The following is a 15,942-nucleotide window of genomic DNA, read 5'->3' as shown; positions in this document are numbered from 1 at the left end:
GCATAGGGCAGCAGTCTGGATGGACGCTTCTGAGCAAGCACCATAGCCAAACTGAACCATCTAGATATCCTCTTTGGCTAATATGGAGGTGTTTAACCATTCTGGGTGTATATACGTTTTGTGGTCTATACGGTGCATCTGGCACAGCTGCAGTTATTTCTCCAACGACCCTAAAGGCGCTAGGACCTGGAGGCCTGGGCTGGTCTGGACGGGGGAGGCTGTTCGACTCCGACACTTCAGTGTCTCCCGCCCCTTGCTGAGTACTCGGGGTCTGCCTCAGGCACCGACCGAGTAACGTCAGGCTTGGATTTGCACATCTGCACGCAGCTGCCTGAGACCTGGGCTGAGGTGCAGGGCCCAAGCCGAAAGTATGGGAGGCCAGGCCGGGCCCAGGCAGCGAGAGGACCCCACCCCTCAGAGGCAGCTCCTCAGAGGCAGCCCCGCCGCGATTCGGCTCAGTGTCCCACCTCATCGGCTGAGCGCTGTGGGCGCAGGGGGCGGCCAGGCCGCGGGGGAGGAGCCTAACCCAGCTCAGGCCCCGCCCCGCCCCCGGGACCCGTCCCCCGCGTCGGCGGCTCCGGACTGCGTCTCCCAGCGGCCGGCGCGCGTCACGTGACGGCGCATGCGCCGTGGGAGCAAGGGGGGCGGTGCCGCTATCAGCCCGGTGCGCGCGGCGGAGCCGGGGACTATGGAGCCACAGCCGCAGCCTCCGGCCGCCGCCGCCGCCGGCGCGCCCCTTGCGGCGCTGGCCGAGCCCCGCGAGCAGGCGCGGAAGCTGGAGCAGGAGAAGCTGTCGGGGGTGGTGAAGAGCGTGCATCGGCGGCTGCGCAGGAAGTACCGAGAAGGTAGCGGCGGCGCGCGGGGGTCGGGCCCGGGGAAGCGGAGCGCGGGCCTCCCCGGCCTGTCCCGCCCCGCCCCTTGGCGGGGGAGCTGGCAGGGCCGGGCCGGAGGAGGAGCCGGCTGAGCAGTAGGGTCGGCCGCGCCCACCCTCGGCCCAAGCCCCCGCGGGCCCCGGCGCAGCGCCGCACTGGAGCGGGGTTGCCGCGGACAGCTGGGATCCGGGGGGGAGTGGCACTGAAGGCAGGTTTGGGACTCGGGGGCCGGCCTGCTGGCAAGGGCGGCCCTCCCTGCTGTAGCCTGCCCTGCGTAGCTCCCTGCTGGAGGGTCTCGCTCAAACTCCCGCATTGAGCTGCCAGGGGATATTTTCCCAGACGACTCACATACAACGGAAATTGGTCACATCCCAAGGACTGTTTCTTTTTTCTTCTTCCTTCCTGCCTGCTTGGCAGCGTTTCACTGGGCAGTGTCCACTGGCTCCTTGGACTCATTGTGGGGCCCGTGGGTGCTGTCGGGCATGCTACGTCCGCTTGCTGTCCTTTCTTGGCATGCTAGTTCCTGCCCTTTGGCCTCCACTCCTGTTCCTGTTTTCATTATTTTTTGTCCCAAGTACTCAGTAACACATCACTAGTGCCCCCCAAGTATTAAAGGGGGCTTATAGCTTCCTTGATGGGCACCCGGGCCCGTGTTTTGCCCTGATGTGCTAAAAGTCCTTCCTGGCTGCTTGGCTGAGTTTCACTGGCCAGTGCCCACTGGCTCCTTGAACTCATTGGAGGGCCACAGGGCTCTGACTGGTGTGCTCTGATCAGTGTCCGCTTTTGGACCACTTGCTATTTATTAACTTCACTGCTCCTACCCTCATCCTTGCTTTTACTTTTTTCCCTCATAATCTGTTGATGCAGTCTTAGTGACCCACTCTGATAACAGCCAGGGCTCACAGCTTCATGTGGGCTCATGCACATGTTCCCTGTGTGCATTAGATAGGCCTTCCTGGCTGCTGAAGATCATCTGGAACTGATACTAGATTGCAGTCTGGGCTTGAGGAACTCTTACAGCAGGGGCACTTAATCCTAACCCAGCTCTGCTTGGTTATCTGTTCATGGTGCTCTTGTCTACGGGCCTATTTGTTAGTCACGGGGGAGAGCCATTATGTACTGGAGAGCAAGGAAGATTGAGTATTGATTCATCCAACCCTAAGATGACCACAGAAGCTTGAAAAGAAGGCTCCTCAATTCAGGCATCGTTCACAGCACACATTACCATTTGAGCAGCTGGGTTGAAAGCTTAAATTCCCCAGGAATCTAGGTGAAATTCTCTCTTGCCAGCACAATCTTGCTTGCCAATAGCAGGTAAACATGTTTAACAGATACTAATATAATTGTTTTTAATTCAGAAAAAACAGTTATTAGAGCAAGGTAGATATGTGATGTATGGTAATGGTTTGCCTTTCTTTGTGTGCCAAATATTGCGTGTTAGCAAGAACTTCATAGTGAGTCTCCTCCCAGTCGGTGCAAATTAGCAGAGTTTACTGTACTGTACTGGGGAAAGTAACAAAACAGTTTAACAGCTCATACTTATGCAGTAAGGGTATTTCTCATTATATATATAATCAGTTGTAGTTCCTATAAATTATTCATTAGTTGGTATGATGAGGAAATGGTTATCTTCTTTCTAGAGTTTCATTTGTAGGTTGGAGCTGAGTTTTATTTTCTTCACTCTCCTCCCCCTTCTTAAGACAGGCGGAGACTCTTAGGAATCTCCCACCGTAGTGTTTGATTATATTCAAATCATACCTAAAATGTTTTGGTTTTGTTTTCATCAGAGCTTTGCAGTACCTTAATGTATATGTAACTATGTTGATAAAACCTAAGATGGTATTTACTGAACAAAAATCTGTGGTCACATTAGTATGCTGGGGTTACATTTTCCATGTAAGCATGGAAAATTCAGAAAATATGGTAGAATACACAGTTAAGAATTTTAACTTAAGGCACTGGACCCAGCAGGCTACGTGTAGAATAGAATCAAGCTGTTTATGTTATTTCAAAATCTTCAGTTGCTCTAAGATTTTATTGCTTTTGTAAGTGTTGTGGGTTTTTTCTTCTGTATTTCTTCCTTCCTCATTTGCCAAGGCTTGTTCTGTGAACTAGTCAGCAAGTTCCTCATCTCATTTGAATGGTATCTAATAAACAACACCAGACTTGCTGTTGCATGGATTCTTCAGCAGCACTTTGCCATCTTATTTTAAAATTTAAGTGGCAGGTTAGTTGCAACAAAAGAGAATAGGGATATGCTCAGTTTCATTAAGGAACATATTTCTCACATTGTGCAGATGATTGAGGTGCACTTTCATACTGTTACTGGGATCTTAAGTTACTTTGGTCTGATGAAAGTATTGAAGTAGACACTTATTTAAGACATTTAGATGTGTTTTCCCATAAAATGTGCACAGACTTTCATTCTGTTATTTTGGAAATTGATGCAGGAGTGAGAACAGAACTGTAGTGAGTTAATTAAAAAGGCAAGTTCATGCATTACTTGATTTGATTACAGTTGGCATCACTGGACTGGCTTTATTTTTTAGCTCCCCCATGACTCCTTTTTTTCCTAAAATGAGTCGGTGAAAAAATGACATTGGCATGCTTCAGAACTGCATTAGCTAGCGGTATTTAAAGCATTGTAGATGTTTGTTGAAGTGAGAGCCATGTTTATTTTTAATGTGATGTTTCTAATTTAAAAAAATAAAAACAAAATCTTCCCTAGTAAAATGTAACTTTTGAGAAGGGGCAAAAGGTTTGTTTTGCATCAGGTTGCTTACAAGTCTAAGCAGTTCTTTCAAAAGTTGATGCTTTCCCATAAAATAGCTTTCTTCAGAATTGCATCTTGGCTGACTTGCATATTTGTCTAATTCTTCCCTTCCATTTTTGTCCTCAATTGCATATTAGATTGTTGGTCCACTTATTTGCTTCATTTTCGATTTGTCACAATACAAATATGGAAGTTGTTTGGGGGTATTTTTGATTTATATGTGGAAAACATATACCATATTTAAACACCTGTCATTTAAATTTGGAAGAGAAACTGGAAAATAAGCTTGTTTTTTTTCCCCGCACTTATTAAACTTGTCACAGAAATGCATATTTTTAGTTCTTTCCCAGTTTTACTTTAAATTTTCACACCAATATTCCCTTTTCTGTTTGTAAAACGTAGTTGGGCTGGCCCCGTTTCTAATGCAAGTGATGGTTTTTCCTTTAGATTTCAGTTGGTAAATAGAAGGGAGAAAAAGTTTTCTCTAGAGAAACTGTTAGGAGTCTACAATATGGTAATAAAATCGTCAGTGCAAACTTTGAGTTATGAGGGGTATTGGCCACCTTAACACACACTGGCACACACATACACATACTTACACATGCAGTTGCTGCAGTAGTGTAGCACTGATGTTGGTTTATATCCGGGGCACTGGAGGAAGCTGACCTTCGATAGCAGACTCCAAGATGATATCTTCTCCAGAAGGAGGTTGCCTGCTTATCCTTCTTTCTCATAAGGTAGGGTGCTAGATGAGAGGGTGCCACTGAGGGGATCACACACATCTGCCAGAAAGGGATAAACATGCTTCGCTATGTTTATCCTTTCTGACAGATGTGTGTGGTCCCCTAGCATCATCTTGGCTGCCCAGTCTGGAGGTTGCTGTGCCGCAAGTCTTGAGTAGTGCATGACAGCTGTCAGTCACAGTCACTGAAGGTTCCACCTGATGGTGCGTTGCAGTGCAGTTTCGGTCATCCACCCTTGAATTGATTGACTCAATGGCTATGTGGTTGCAGGTTCCAGGTGGCTCGACTAGCTTAAAATGGCTTTTAGAGTAGAGTTTTGTAATGGTAAGTTCCTCTGGCTAGGCTATTGTTAATTAACAGCCAGAGGCTCTTGCTTTGTCATTCAGTTATTTACTGACTCCTACATACTCCATTCACGCAGGGGACCAGCCCAATACAGCAATATAATTCCAGTGATTGCAATTCCAGTGTATTCTTATAATAATAATTTTAGTAATACAAGGTATGGTTTACTCTAAAGAATGCATTTGTTAAAAGGTATAAAACACAAAATACAGAATGCCAGGGCAAAGATGAGACGGATGAAATATAAAAATGCATTGCGAGACAGTGAGGATCAAAGTCCACTGGGGACAGTACGTGAGTTAGGATAGATGCAGTCGTGTAGACTGATTTAACATAAAACTTTAGACAGCTATGGGAAGTTGCTTTGGGAAATAGGTTTTAATTAAAGAGGAAATGTATTCACTGGGAGATATTTACAGTCATGCTTTCAATGCACCTTGGCTTTTTTTTTGTCTCTTACAGACTTTGCTTTGAAGTGGATATTTTTGTTTCTTTGTCATGTTTAGTAACACTTAGCTCAGTTGATATGTAGATGTAGTTTGTAGGTTTCTCCTACAGAAAGCCACTGCAGCTTTCTGGCTTGCTCCAAGCCTTGCCACACGCATGCAATGAGTGTGTGAGGTCTGTGCCAATACCTAGAAGGAAAAAGAAATGCAAAAATGGGTGGGGGGTGTACAGGCAAGAAGGGGCTTCTGTTGCATCAGTGCCCACGAGGGGAGTGTACAAAGGAGGATCTCTGTTACAATATCTGTCCTGAACCTATAATGTTTTAATGGGTTCATGGGATGCCATGCATGTTTGCTTGAGTTTGTTGTGCTGATATGGCTTGTTTGGTCTCAACAGATAGGTGGAATTAAGATGTATCATTCTTATATTTATGCATTGTAGTATTGATATAAAATGTCTTTCCTACAATATAACAAGGCCAAGATTGCATAATATGAAATAATTCTCAACTGTCACTCCCAATGCTGTGACAGGAACGTGTTTACCCATCAAACAGGTCATTGCAGATGTGGCTGAGGCACTTGAGCCAGGCCTTTCCAGACAACCATGAATTTGTATTTTAGAAGAGGAGACCCATAAGAATTAGCACCTGCTGAGGCTGTTCAAGGAAGAACATTCTTCCAGTGGGGAAATTAAGTGAGACATAGAATCTTTGTCTCTGACAGACCTTTCTTACACTTAAGACGTGATTAACTAGTTAATCATATCTTAAGTAGTGACTTGGCCACTCCATTAAATCAATGATTGGTGTGATGAAAGGAAGAATAAGCCACAAAGTTATTACACAAAATATGTGTAGTAATGTGTGGCTGGTTCCTATCATATGTTTGTGACCAGTGCTCCCAGCCTTCAAGACTGCATTATGCTACAGAGGCTGGAGTGCATGATGTGTTCCACCAGCTGGGTGTGCCTGTCAGCTGGTGGGTGCTCAGAGTTGAAGGAGCATAGGGAGCCAAGGTTACTACTTTCCAGTGAAAGGGAAACCTGGGATCGTGATCCTGGGCTCTGCCTGCACTGGCAACATGGCATGATGGGGTATGCTACACGATTCCCTGCAACCGTGCCTCCAGCATGCATGGCACAGCAGGAAGTGTGGTTGTTGGGATCAGGCATGAGATCCCATTGTACCTTTATTTTAGCCTCTGTCAGGGGTGTTTGGGATATGTTTGAAAGGATACAAATATTCTCCTGATCATTATAAGTCTTTGTAACAAGTCAAGCTTTTTGACTGAAGCAGAAACGGCAATAAGTAACAACAATAACAACTTGGGGTAACCTAAAGTATTCCTACAGAAGTCAAACATGATTAAATTTCAGGTTGTGCTTCAAGTCTGAACTAACATCTCATTTTTAAGATTTCCAATTCCAATTAAAATGGTCATTTTTTCTTCCTAACTCACTGAAGCCATGTTTGCTTTGCACAACTTGGCAGACGAGGTTCTTTGCGTGACTCTGATATCTTTTATTAGACCAACTGAAATAGATGAATATTTAAGTTAGTCTAATAAAAGATATCAGATTCACGCAAAGAACCTCGTCTGCCTATGTCCTTACACCACCACGGCTACAATGTTACACCCCTTTGCACACCATGACATCTTATTGACATACTTTGTGATCAAACTTTAAAAGGATTTCACGGATACTTGTGAAAGAGAATACAAGCAACCTTTCCTGTAGGTCAAGGGTGTCAAAGGTCTTGCTAATAGGCAGAATCTGGCCCAGAGAGCAGCTCCATCTAGCCTGCTAGGTAACCAGCAGGCTGGGGAAGTTGTGGCTAGGGTGAGAGCATGGTATACCAGAGAATTCAGGGACTCTGGTCCCCCATGGACATGGCTCTCAACAGCCACTTGGCCTATTGCTAGTGCTGCAACAAGTGGCTGCTTGCCCTACTGCCTCCTGCCAGCCCCACCACCGCTACCGCCCCACCACAGCCAACTCATGGCCAGATTTGACTCAGGACATGGGGCAAGTTTCATATCTTTGCTGTAAATGCACATTCCCCTCTGCCAGCCACGATAAATTTCTTCTGTGTATAAGCAGTGTAAACTGGGGTCAATGCTGTGAATTTTCTTGCAGAATCTGAGCCAATCACTTCATTAGTTATCCCCCCCCAGCCCTTCAAGTCAACCTGCAGTAAAAGTTATTTTAAAATTAATTCAATCTTCATGAAAATGAACTCAAATTGCAGGACCATGTAGTTCTCAGAATATACAAATAACTCTGCTACTGCTGAGACAATGTTAATAAAACAACTTTGCACAACCTATGACCCAAAGCTGGTGCTTATGCTAGTTGATTTCATCCCATAGATATTCAGTACTTTTAGACTATTTATACAGAATTTAATAACATGTTTTAACAAGAGATATAATCAGACTACTTTATATGAGAGAGAATACAATCAGAGCTCTAACTACATACTCAGCATGATTACACAGATCAAAGTACAAAACTAAGAATATTAATAAAACCCCCCAAAACAAAAAAACCCAGTTGTTAAATCAAATACATTGATTTGCAATACCAGTTTGAAAATCTGATGAGCAGCACCAGATATATGCCATATTTTTCTAGTACATAGGATGCAACCTCAAAAAGATACAATTATAGAAAAGTTGAACATAAATATGTTTGAATTTTGGTCAGCTTTTATTATAATGACAATTATTTTGTTATATAAAACTTTGCACATAAAAAACACATTACATTTTAGAACTTTTTCAGGAAAGAAACCAGGTCTAATGCCATGAAAAGATACAATAAGCCAAAAATGCAAGTCTAAGAATAGCTTTCTAAAGTAAACCTAGGACCACAGATCCACTTATGGCCTATCATTAGTTTGCGACTACAGGAGGTTTGTGATATTTTTTACAACTACTTGACTCCATAACATGCCTTTCAACAGTTCCAGATGTTCTTTTCTTGCGATACAGATGAAGCTTTTGTTTGGTTTCTCTTGTCTGCGTGATAGGTTCACCTGTGATGTTCCTGCTCATGATTGGCAAAGCAGCCCCCTACCCCTACAAACGTCATTTAACTTGTGCTCCCTCTTTTGGATTTGCATGCAGAGCACAAATCACAGCAGATCACAGAAAAATGAATGCTCTTCAGAAGACAGTTCTAGAATATTTAGAAATGTAAGGTCTCGTGTTTTGGAGGTGGACAATTAAAAGCATTACCAAACTTTCAGTAAGTACTTCATTAAAATTATTAAATCTGATAGCTGTGTTGGAAATACTTGATAATGATTAGATTTTCAATCTTTTGGAACAGGATTAATGAAAATGGAACAGGAAGAATGTAAATGGCCCTGTAGTGAGATTGTATTAAATAAACAAAAATAATTTTGGAAGATGGAAGCAGCAATGCTTGCTGGGTTGATGTGATATATAAGAGTCAAAAGGAGGAAATGGTTTTTATGTCCTTTGAATATTTTCACTATTTTTATAATTTGGCATTAGGAAGAACTTGAGATTTTTCAAGGCCTCCCATGAAATAGACAAAGAGGGACAACCGAGTATAGCAGACTAGGGTACTCAGCAGGATTAAACGTGTATCTCTCCTACATCCTAGGTGTGTGCTGGATCTCTATCTTTCTCAAAGTTTCTTCAGGGCCCATAGAAACCCTTCCTTATACAAGTTTCACCAAAGCTTATATTTTTGGAAGAGCTAAAAAAAAAAAAAATCCATATCCCTAACTTAAGACCCTTCCTTCTTTTCTACATTTATTCAGGAAACTCCCAACCAGCTTTTGTGAGGTGTTACATTAAGAAATTAAACCGTTTTAGTACTGATAATCTCTATATTTATATTTTTGTAAATCAGAGCCCCCCCTCCATGCGTTAGTGCAATTTGCTGTTCATTTTACCTGTTGCACCTTCCTGTTTTTTTAAAAACTTAGTAAGATACTTTAATAAGGTACCTAGGGGAAGCTTTTCATAATCTGCTGAAGTTCAGGATAGTGTCTTGTGGAGTGAGATCACGTCTCATTGCCTATGACAACCAATGTTCCCTCTAGGGAGTAGCGGTCCATGAGCGTGCTGCTTGGGACCCACCTCCCGTTTCAGCACTGTCTGCCAGTAAGTATCTCAAGTATCTCACAGTAAGTGTTCAGGTGGGAGCAGGCAGAGTTTGGCCACCTCCCTTCTCCATGCTAACCGCTGCCCAGAGCAGCGTAGTGGAGTGCTTTGGGGCAGCCATAGGCTGGACACAATCAACTGATAGATGGCAATACAACCTTTGTCCTAGCGCTGAGCTTGCCAAACTTGTGAACCCTTCCCAGTGCAAGGGAGACGCACCCTAATGCAGCCAAGAGCCATGGGACGCACAGCTTGCAAGACGCCTGCGTGTTCCCTAGGGCAGCAACCTGGGCACAAAGCCACTGCTCCAACAGTCACTTGCTGTTTAATGCCTTCTTGGGATAAATCATCAGTAAGAACAGAAGAAACCAGAAAAATCACCCAGCAGAGACAAAGTGTGCTCACTCTCTTTAACAACACTTTTTTGCAAAAATCTTGTTGGTTTAATAAAAGGTATCATCTCCAATTGATTGAACTGAAAGGGCCGCCATGGGACACTTAACAAAGGTAAGCTCCTTGCTTCTCATGTGGGGTAGGCAGCGGCTCTTCCCCGAGGTGAGGTAAGGCAGGGATTGGGGCTGGCATGAGCTGGGGCTGGCATGGGCTCTGCCAGCTCTGGGGAACTGCTCCATTCCCCAGCCCTGACACCATGTGCCTCTTTGCTCCCCAAGGCGATACGGGGGAGCAGAAGGAAACTTGATGAGCACTCTGCCAGTCACCTGTAGCCTGCAGTACAATCTGCAGGACACCCAATAAAACCAAGCTCTTAATACAGTACATCAGTGGTTTTCAAACTGTTTCACAAGGGTTCCACCAAGAGACTGGGGGTAACAGTGGCCACCAATGCAATGATGGGTCACCCAACTCCACATTTGCTCACACAGGGCCCAGGCACAGGGTTTCCACAGCAGAAGTGATATGAAAGAGTTCTGTGACTTGGGGGGAGTAGTAGATATGGTGGAAGATAGGGCTAGTATTCAGAAATACCTAGACAGATTGGAGGATCACACCAAAAGAAATCTTATGACGTCCAAAAAAGACAAGTGCCAAGTCCTGCACTTGGAATGGTATAGGCTGGGGATCAACTGGCTAAGCAGCAGTTCTGCAGAAGAGAACCTGGGTGTTACAGTAGACATTAAGCTGAATATAAGCCAACACTGTGCCCTTGCAGCCCAGTATACTGTTAGCCTTCTTGGCAACATTAGCAGGAGAGTTGCCAACAGATCAAGTGAAGTGATTCTTCCTCTCTGTTTGGCACTGGTGAGGCCGCATCTTGGAGTCCAGTGTCCAGTTTTGGGCCCCCCATTACAGAAAGGATGTGGGTAAATTGGAGATAGTCCAGGAAATGGCAGTGCAAATTGTAAGGGGCCTCAGGAATGATTTACAGGAAGTGGCAGAGGAAACTGGGCTTATTTAATCTGGAGAAGAGAAGACTGATGGGATTTAAAAGGAGACTTCACCTACCTGAAGCATGGTTACAAAGAGGATGGAGCTAGACTGTTCTCAGTGGTGGCAGATGACAGAACAAGGAGCAGTGGTTTCAAGCTGCAGTAAGTGAAGTTTAGGTTAGCTATTAAGAAAAACTCTCTCACTAGGAGGGTAGTAAGCACTAGAACAGGTTACCCAGACAGTCTGTGGAATTTCTATCCTTGGAAGTTTTTAAGCCTGGCTGGAATAATACAGCTTGGGATGGTCTTGCTTTGAGCAGGGTGTTGGACTAAATGACCTCCTGAGGTCCCTTTCAACCCTAATTTTCTATGATTACAAATCCTGGGCAAAAGTTAGTTATCCAACTACTAATTTTCCAAGAGTAAAAAGTTGCATAGCTGCTTAAATAACTGTATTTTCCCATCCTAGTTAAAAAGAAAGTCATACCAAATCTGGTGGAAAAATTGCTTAATTCTAAACCTACATATTTTAGCTATTTTATCAACGGCAGATAAAACTACTGAAATATATAAACCATTTAAAATAAATTATTTAAACAAAGACTTTCCATTTGATTATTTAAACTGCCCGATTTAAAAATCAATTTACCCTGTTATAGAAAAACTGCATGACTAGGGATGAAAATGTACAGCACGCATTTGATAATATGTTTTACTTCTACAAAAAAATGAGTTCACCTAAAGGAGATCTGTCAAGAGTTTTTTGTGAGGGAAAGTTTGGAACAAACTGTGGGCACGGCAGAAGTATTGGGAAGGGACAAGGAAATGTCTGAGCACGTGTACTGAACTCTTCCTTCCCATTATTATTCCTAAAAAAGAACTGACAAAACATATAGAAAGAATGTTATTTTCAAAGATTTACAATGATTGAGGAATGAATCTATTTTAAAAAAAGAGGAAAATTATTTGGACTTGGACAAGTCAAACAATTCAAACAGGGAATTTAGCACAGGCAAGGGAACTCAGAAGAGCTGAGCAGTGCTGGGTTAAGTAGTTATTAGAGGGAATGCAGGAAATGCTGCCTGTATTTAGGGTTGACATTTCATTATGACACACTTTTGGCAAATAAATAAAGCAACTGAAAATAAACCATTTGAGCTTCTATTTTTTATTCTGGATATCTGTTACAGTCTGATCCTTTTTTTGCTTTTAGGGTTTCAGGTTTCTGAGAATGAGGATACAGAAAACAAGTTAAAATTGTTATAGTAAATTAACTGAGAAGCTTGATCACCACCCACGTTGAAGCTAGGATTTGAAATTTGACAGAAGGGTCACCCCAGGACCAGAAATATACATTCTGCCACACCTGTGAAAATTTACCCAATCTGACCAATTAACAAACCCCTGAAAAAAGAGAGTATAAAAGCCCTAACTTTGCACATGTACAAGAAACTTTCTCCCACCTACACTGACCATGCTTCACCCCTACAAAGCCTTGTCCCACCATCCCTATAGTGACCAAGCATGCTCCAACATACAACTGCCAGTGATAAGCAGGCTTGTTCTTACCACTACTCTTCCTAGCTGCTGTGATGCTAGATACAGTTAAGCACAGTAAACCTTTGCCAATTCACATTGCCTCATTGTGAAGTTCTTGCTAATAACAATACCTAGTACGTAGAGGCAAACCAGTATCATACATCACAAAATGGACTTTGCTTTAATAGCCACGAATAAGGAGAATATCCAAGAATAAGGAGATTCTTTTGTGTTCCTCTCTAGAATAACATAAGGACATAAGAAGTGCCATGATGGGCCAGGCCAATGGTTTATCTAACCCAGTATCCTGTCTCTAATAGCTAAAAAGAAGGAAAGAAATGTATGGGAGGTGGGGGAAGGGAGAGGGAAAAATGTAAATAAAAACCATCATGATATGCAACTACAAGGAGACCACAGTAAGGTTTTCAAGGGTAATGTTAATTTTCTGCTTTTTAAAGTTTTCAGTGCTACCCTTGTAAATTCAATCCCAAAGTAATTTACAACAATGTCATACTTTGAGAACTATGGGTGCTCTTAGCATACTCCATTTAACTAAATAGCCTTGTGACTGAAAAGAAAACAAAGCATTTGGCGCCAATTCAGTATCATCAGCTGTCATTAAATATAACTTACTGTGTTTTGGAGAGGGCCTATTTCTTTAATAGCAGCACTGATACCGATAGGAACCAGTCGTTTCATGGCTACTTCAGCAGACTTGAAATTAACAGTTTCTAGACAGTTTTATCCAAAAAAAAAAAATAATAATTATGTAGTTGTACCAAATACAAATAAATTGAAGCAGAAAGTGGGGCTGAGAGTTATTATGTAATTAAGCATCACTTAACAGCTAACGAGTGTTTGTTACAATGTAAATAATATATAAGCTTACATTTATTTGTTAGGGACTGGCATGATGTAATGTAGTTAAGTAAATGGTGTGCCTGTCTAATATGTATATAAAAGTAGAGTGCACTGTATTTTCCTTGTTAATTTAGCTAAATTTGTATTGCTGATTGTCTGTGATAATTAAAGATATTTAATGGAGGTAGGACCTAACCATTTTATATCATCTAAAAAACAAAGCTTTTAATCACATACTGGTTAACTATGCCATAGTAAAATATTTTAATTTAAAGTGGTTTTAAACTGGCTTTAACATGGCTTTATGACAATGTGTAGATAGCTGGATGGTACTGTGATGCACCCTGACCTCAGATGAGGCTGGGTACACTGCAGGAATGCATCTCAAGAGGTGTTCTCACACCTTCAGGAGTGCCTTTCAGCTCCAGACTCCTCCCTGCTGTCTGCTGCTTGACCACTGAGAACAAGACTGAGATGTGACAGGCGCCAACTCTTTTCCCACCCCACCTAAGTCTTGCCAGCCCTTAGCAGAGATTTTGCCAGGCAGAAGGATCGTATCCTCATTTGGTCATGCCCTCTTCCATGGAAGAGGCCTGCCCATATGGTCAAATGTTTTGAGTTATTCAGGGTGGATATATATCAACAATTTAAAAAAGAATTAAAAATCAAATTTTTAAAATTTAAATCAAAGGGGTTTTTTTTTTTATTTAATCATAGTTTTTGTTAAGATGCTTTAAAAATAACCTATATAAAGATAGTTTTAAGATATGTTAAAGATCAAATATATCATCATGGAATGGGGATTATAACTCCTAATTATATACTATTTGAAATAATATATTCATGTAAACTTTTTAAAAAAGGTCACAACAGGCCATGGACTATATTAGGGGCCCAATCTTATGGGGTTCCTAGAGATTAGTAGAGATTAAAGAAAACCACTCTACCCAATGGGACTCGGTGCTCAATCTAGAAGATTCCATCTGTGGACAAGGCAAGAGCCCCCCAAGAGGACACTTGCCTGCCTGTACACAAATGCCAGGAGCTTAGCAAATAAGCAGGAGGAACTCATCCTCCTGCTTAATGCAAATAATTATGACTTCATAGGGATAATGGAGACCTGGTGGGACTCCACCCATGACTGGACCTCGGGTATAGATGGCTATATCCTGTACAAGAGGGACTGAGTAGATAAAAGGGGCGGGGGTGTAGCTCTCTATGTCAAGGAAAGCTACATGTCCCTGCAAGCTAATATTGGTGACCAGGGTGGATGACTGGAGACCCTCTGGGTTAAAATCTGTGGGGAACACGGCACAGGGGACACAACGGTGGGAGTCTACTACAGACCTCCCACCCAAAGTCCTGAGCTTGACCAGGAGTTCGCCTGGGAACTGCCTGGGGCTGCATGCCCCAGGACAATGGTTGTCATGGGTGACTTCAAATTACCAAGACATCTCGTGGGAGGATCACTCAGCAAAATCCAAGTGGTCGCGAAGCTTCCTCTTGTGTGTGGATGACCTCTACCTGACTCGAGAAGTCTATGGGCCAACAAGAGGCAAAGCGCTGCTTGACCTGGTACTGGCTACTGGGGATGACCCAATCAGCGATCTAGTGATCAATGGGAAGCTGGGTGACAGCGACCACAAGCTGATCACCTTCACCATCCGCCATAAAGCTCGCAAGTCACTCAGCAACACGGAAGTCCTTGACTTCAGGAAAGCCAATTTTGATGAGCTCAGGAGGCTCAGGCCCTAAGGGACCGTGACCCCAGGAGGAGCGGAGTCCAGGAAGAGTGGTTGCTCTTCAAGGGAGTGATCCTCAGTGCACAAGCTAAGTCTATTCCATCTCGGAGGAAAGGCAGCAAGAGGACACGGCAGCCCCCCTGGCTCTCCAGGAACCTAGCAGACCTCCTGAGGCTAAAAAGAAAGGCCTACAAAGGATGGAGGACGGGATTCACCTCCAAGGAGGATTATTCTGCACTGGTCTGGTCCTGCAGGGAGCAAACCAGGAAAGCCAAGGCTGCAACTGAACTCCAACTAGCTTCAGGCATCAAGGACAATAAAAAGTCCTTTTTCAGATGTGTGGGGAGCTGGAGGAAAAGCAAGGGCAACATAGGACCCCTGCTGAACCAGATGGGGCAACTGATGCAAAGAAAAAAAGCCCACCTATTAAATGGGTACTTTGCATTGGTCTTTCATCAGTCCCATGGGACGCTCATGCCTGCTACAGAACAGGGAGGTCCGGGCGAGGGAAATCCCCTGCCCTCCATTAATGCTGACCTCATGAAGGAACATCTTGAGAAGCTGGATACCTTCAAGTCAGCCGGCCCAGACAATCTACACTCCACGGTACTCAAGGAGCTGGTGAGCTTCATAGCCCAGTCTCTGGCACGGATCTTTGAAAACTCCTGGCGCTCTGGTGTAGTGCCCAAACACTGCAAGAAGGCCAATGTGGTACGTATCTTCAAGAAAGGGAGGAAAGTGGATCTGGCTAACTCTAGGCCCATCAGCCTGACTTCTATCCCAGGGAAGGTCTTAGAAAAGTTTATTAAAGAGGCCATCCTTAATGGACTGGCCAACCCCAACATCCTGGGGGATAGCCAGCTTGGGCTTGTTGTGGGTAGGTCTTGCTTGACCAATCTCATTTCCTTCTATGACCAGGTGACCTATCACCTGGACAAGGGAGAAGAAATTGATGTCATATGTCTTGCCTTCAAAAAAGCCTTCGATCTGGTATCCCATGATCACCTCTTGGCCAAACTGGCCAGTTGTGGCCTTGGTCCACCATGATCCACTGGCTGGGAAACTGGCTCCGTGGTCAGACCCAGAGGGT

The 15,942-nt window shown here is 43.7% G+C and overlaps 1 protein-coding gene across 1 annotated transcript in view; it reads left to right on the top strand.

The window, feature by feature from the left end:
* Positions 1-640: 640 nt before the first annotated feature.
* The window catches only part of BMT2 (base methyltransferase of 25S rRNA 2 homolog), a 66,830-nt gene continuing 51,528 nt past the window's right edge, over positions 641-15,942 (top strand). The window contains exon 1 of the mRNA XM_019543403.1: positions 641-845. Within this exon, the coding sequence (XP_019398948.1) occupies positions 689-845 (157 nt within the window). The 5' untranslated portion in view covers positions 641-688. The remainder of the gene's footprint in view (positions 846-15,942) is intronic.

Source organism: Crocodylus porosus, unplaced genomic scaffold (genome assembly GCF_001723895.1).
Source record: "Crocodylus porosus isolate Cpor-Errol unplaced genomic scaffold, CroPor_comp1, whole genome shotgun sequence".
Lineage (NCBI taxonomy): Eukaryota > Metazoa > Chordata > Crocodylia > Crocodylidae > Crocodylus > Crocodylus porosus.
This window is presented reverse-complemented; position numbering and strand designations above follow the sequence as displayed.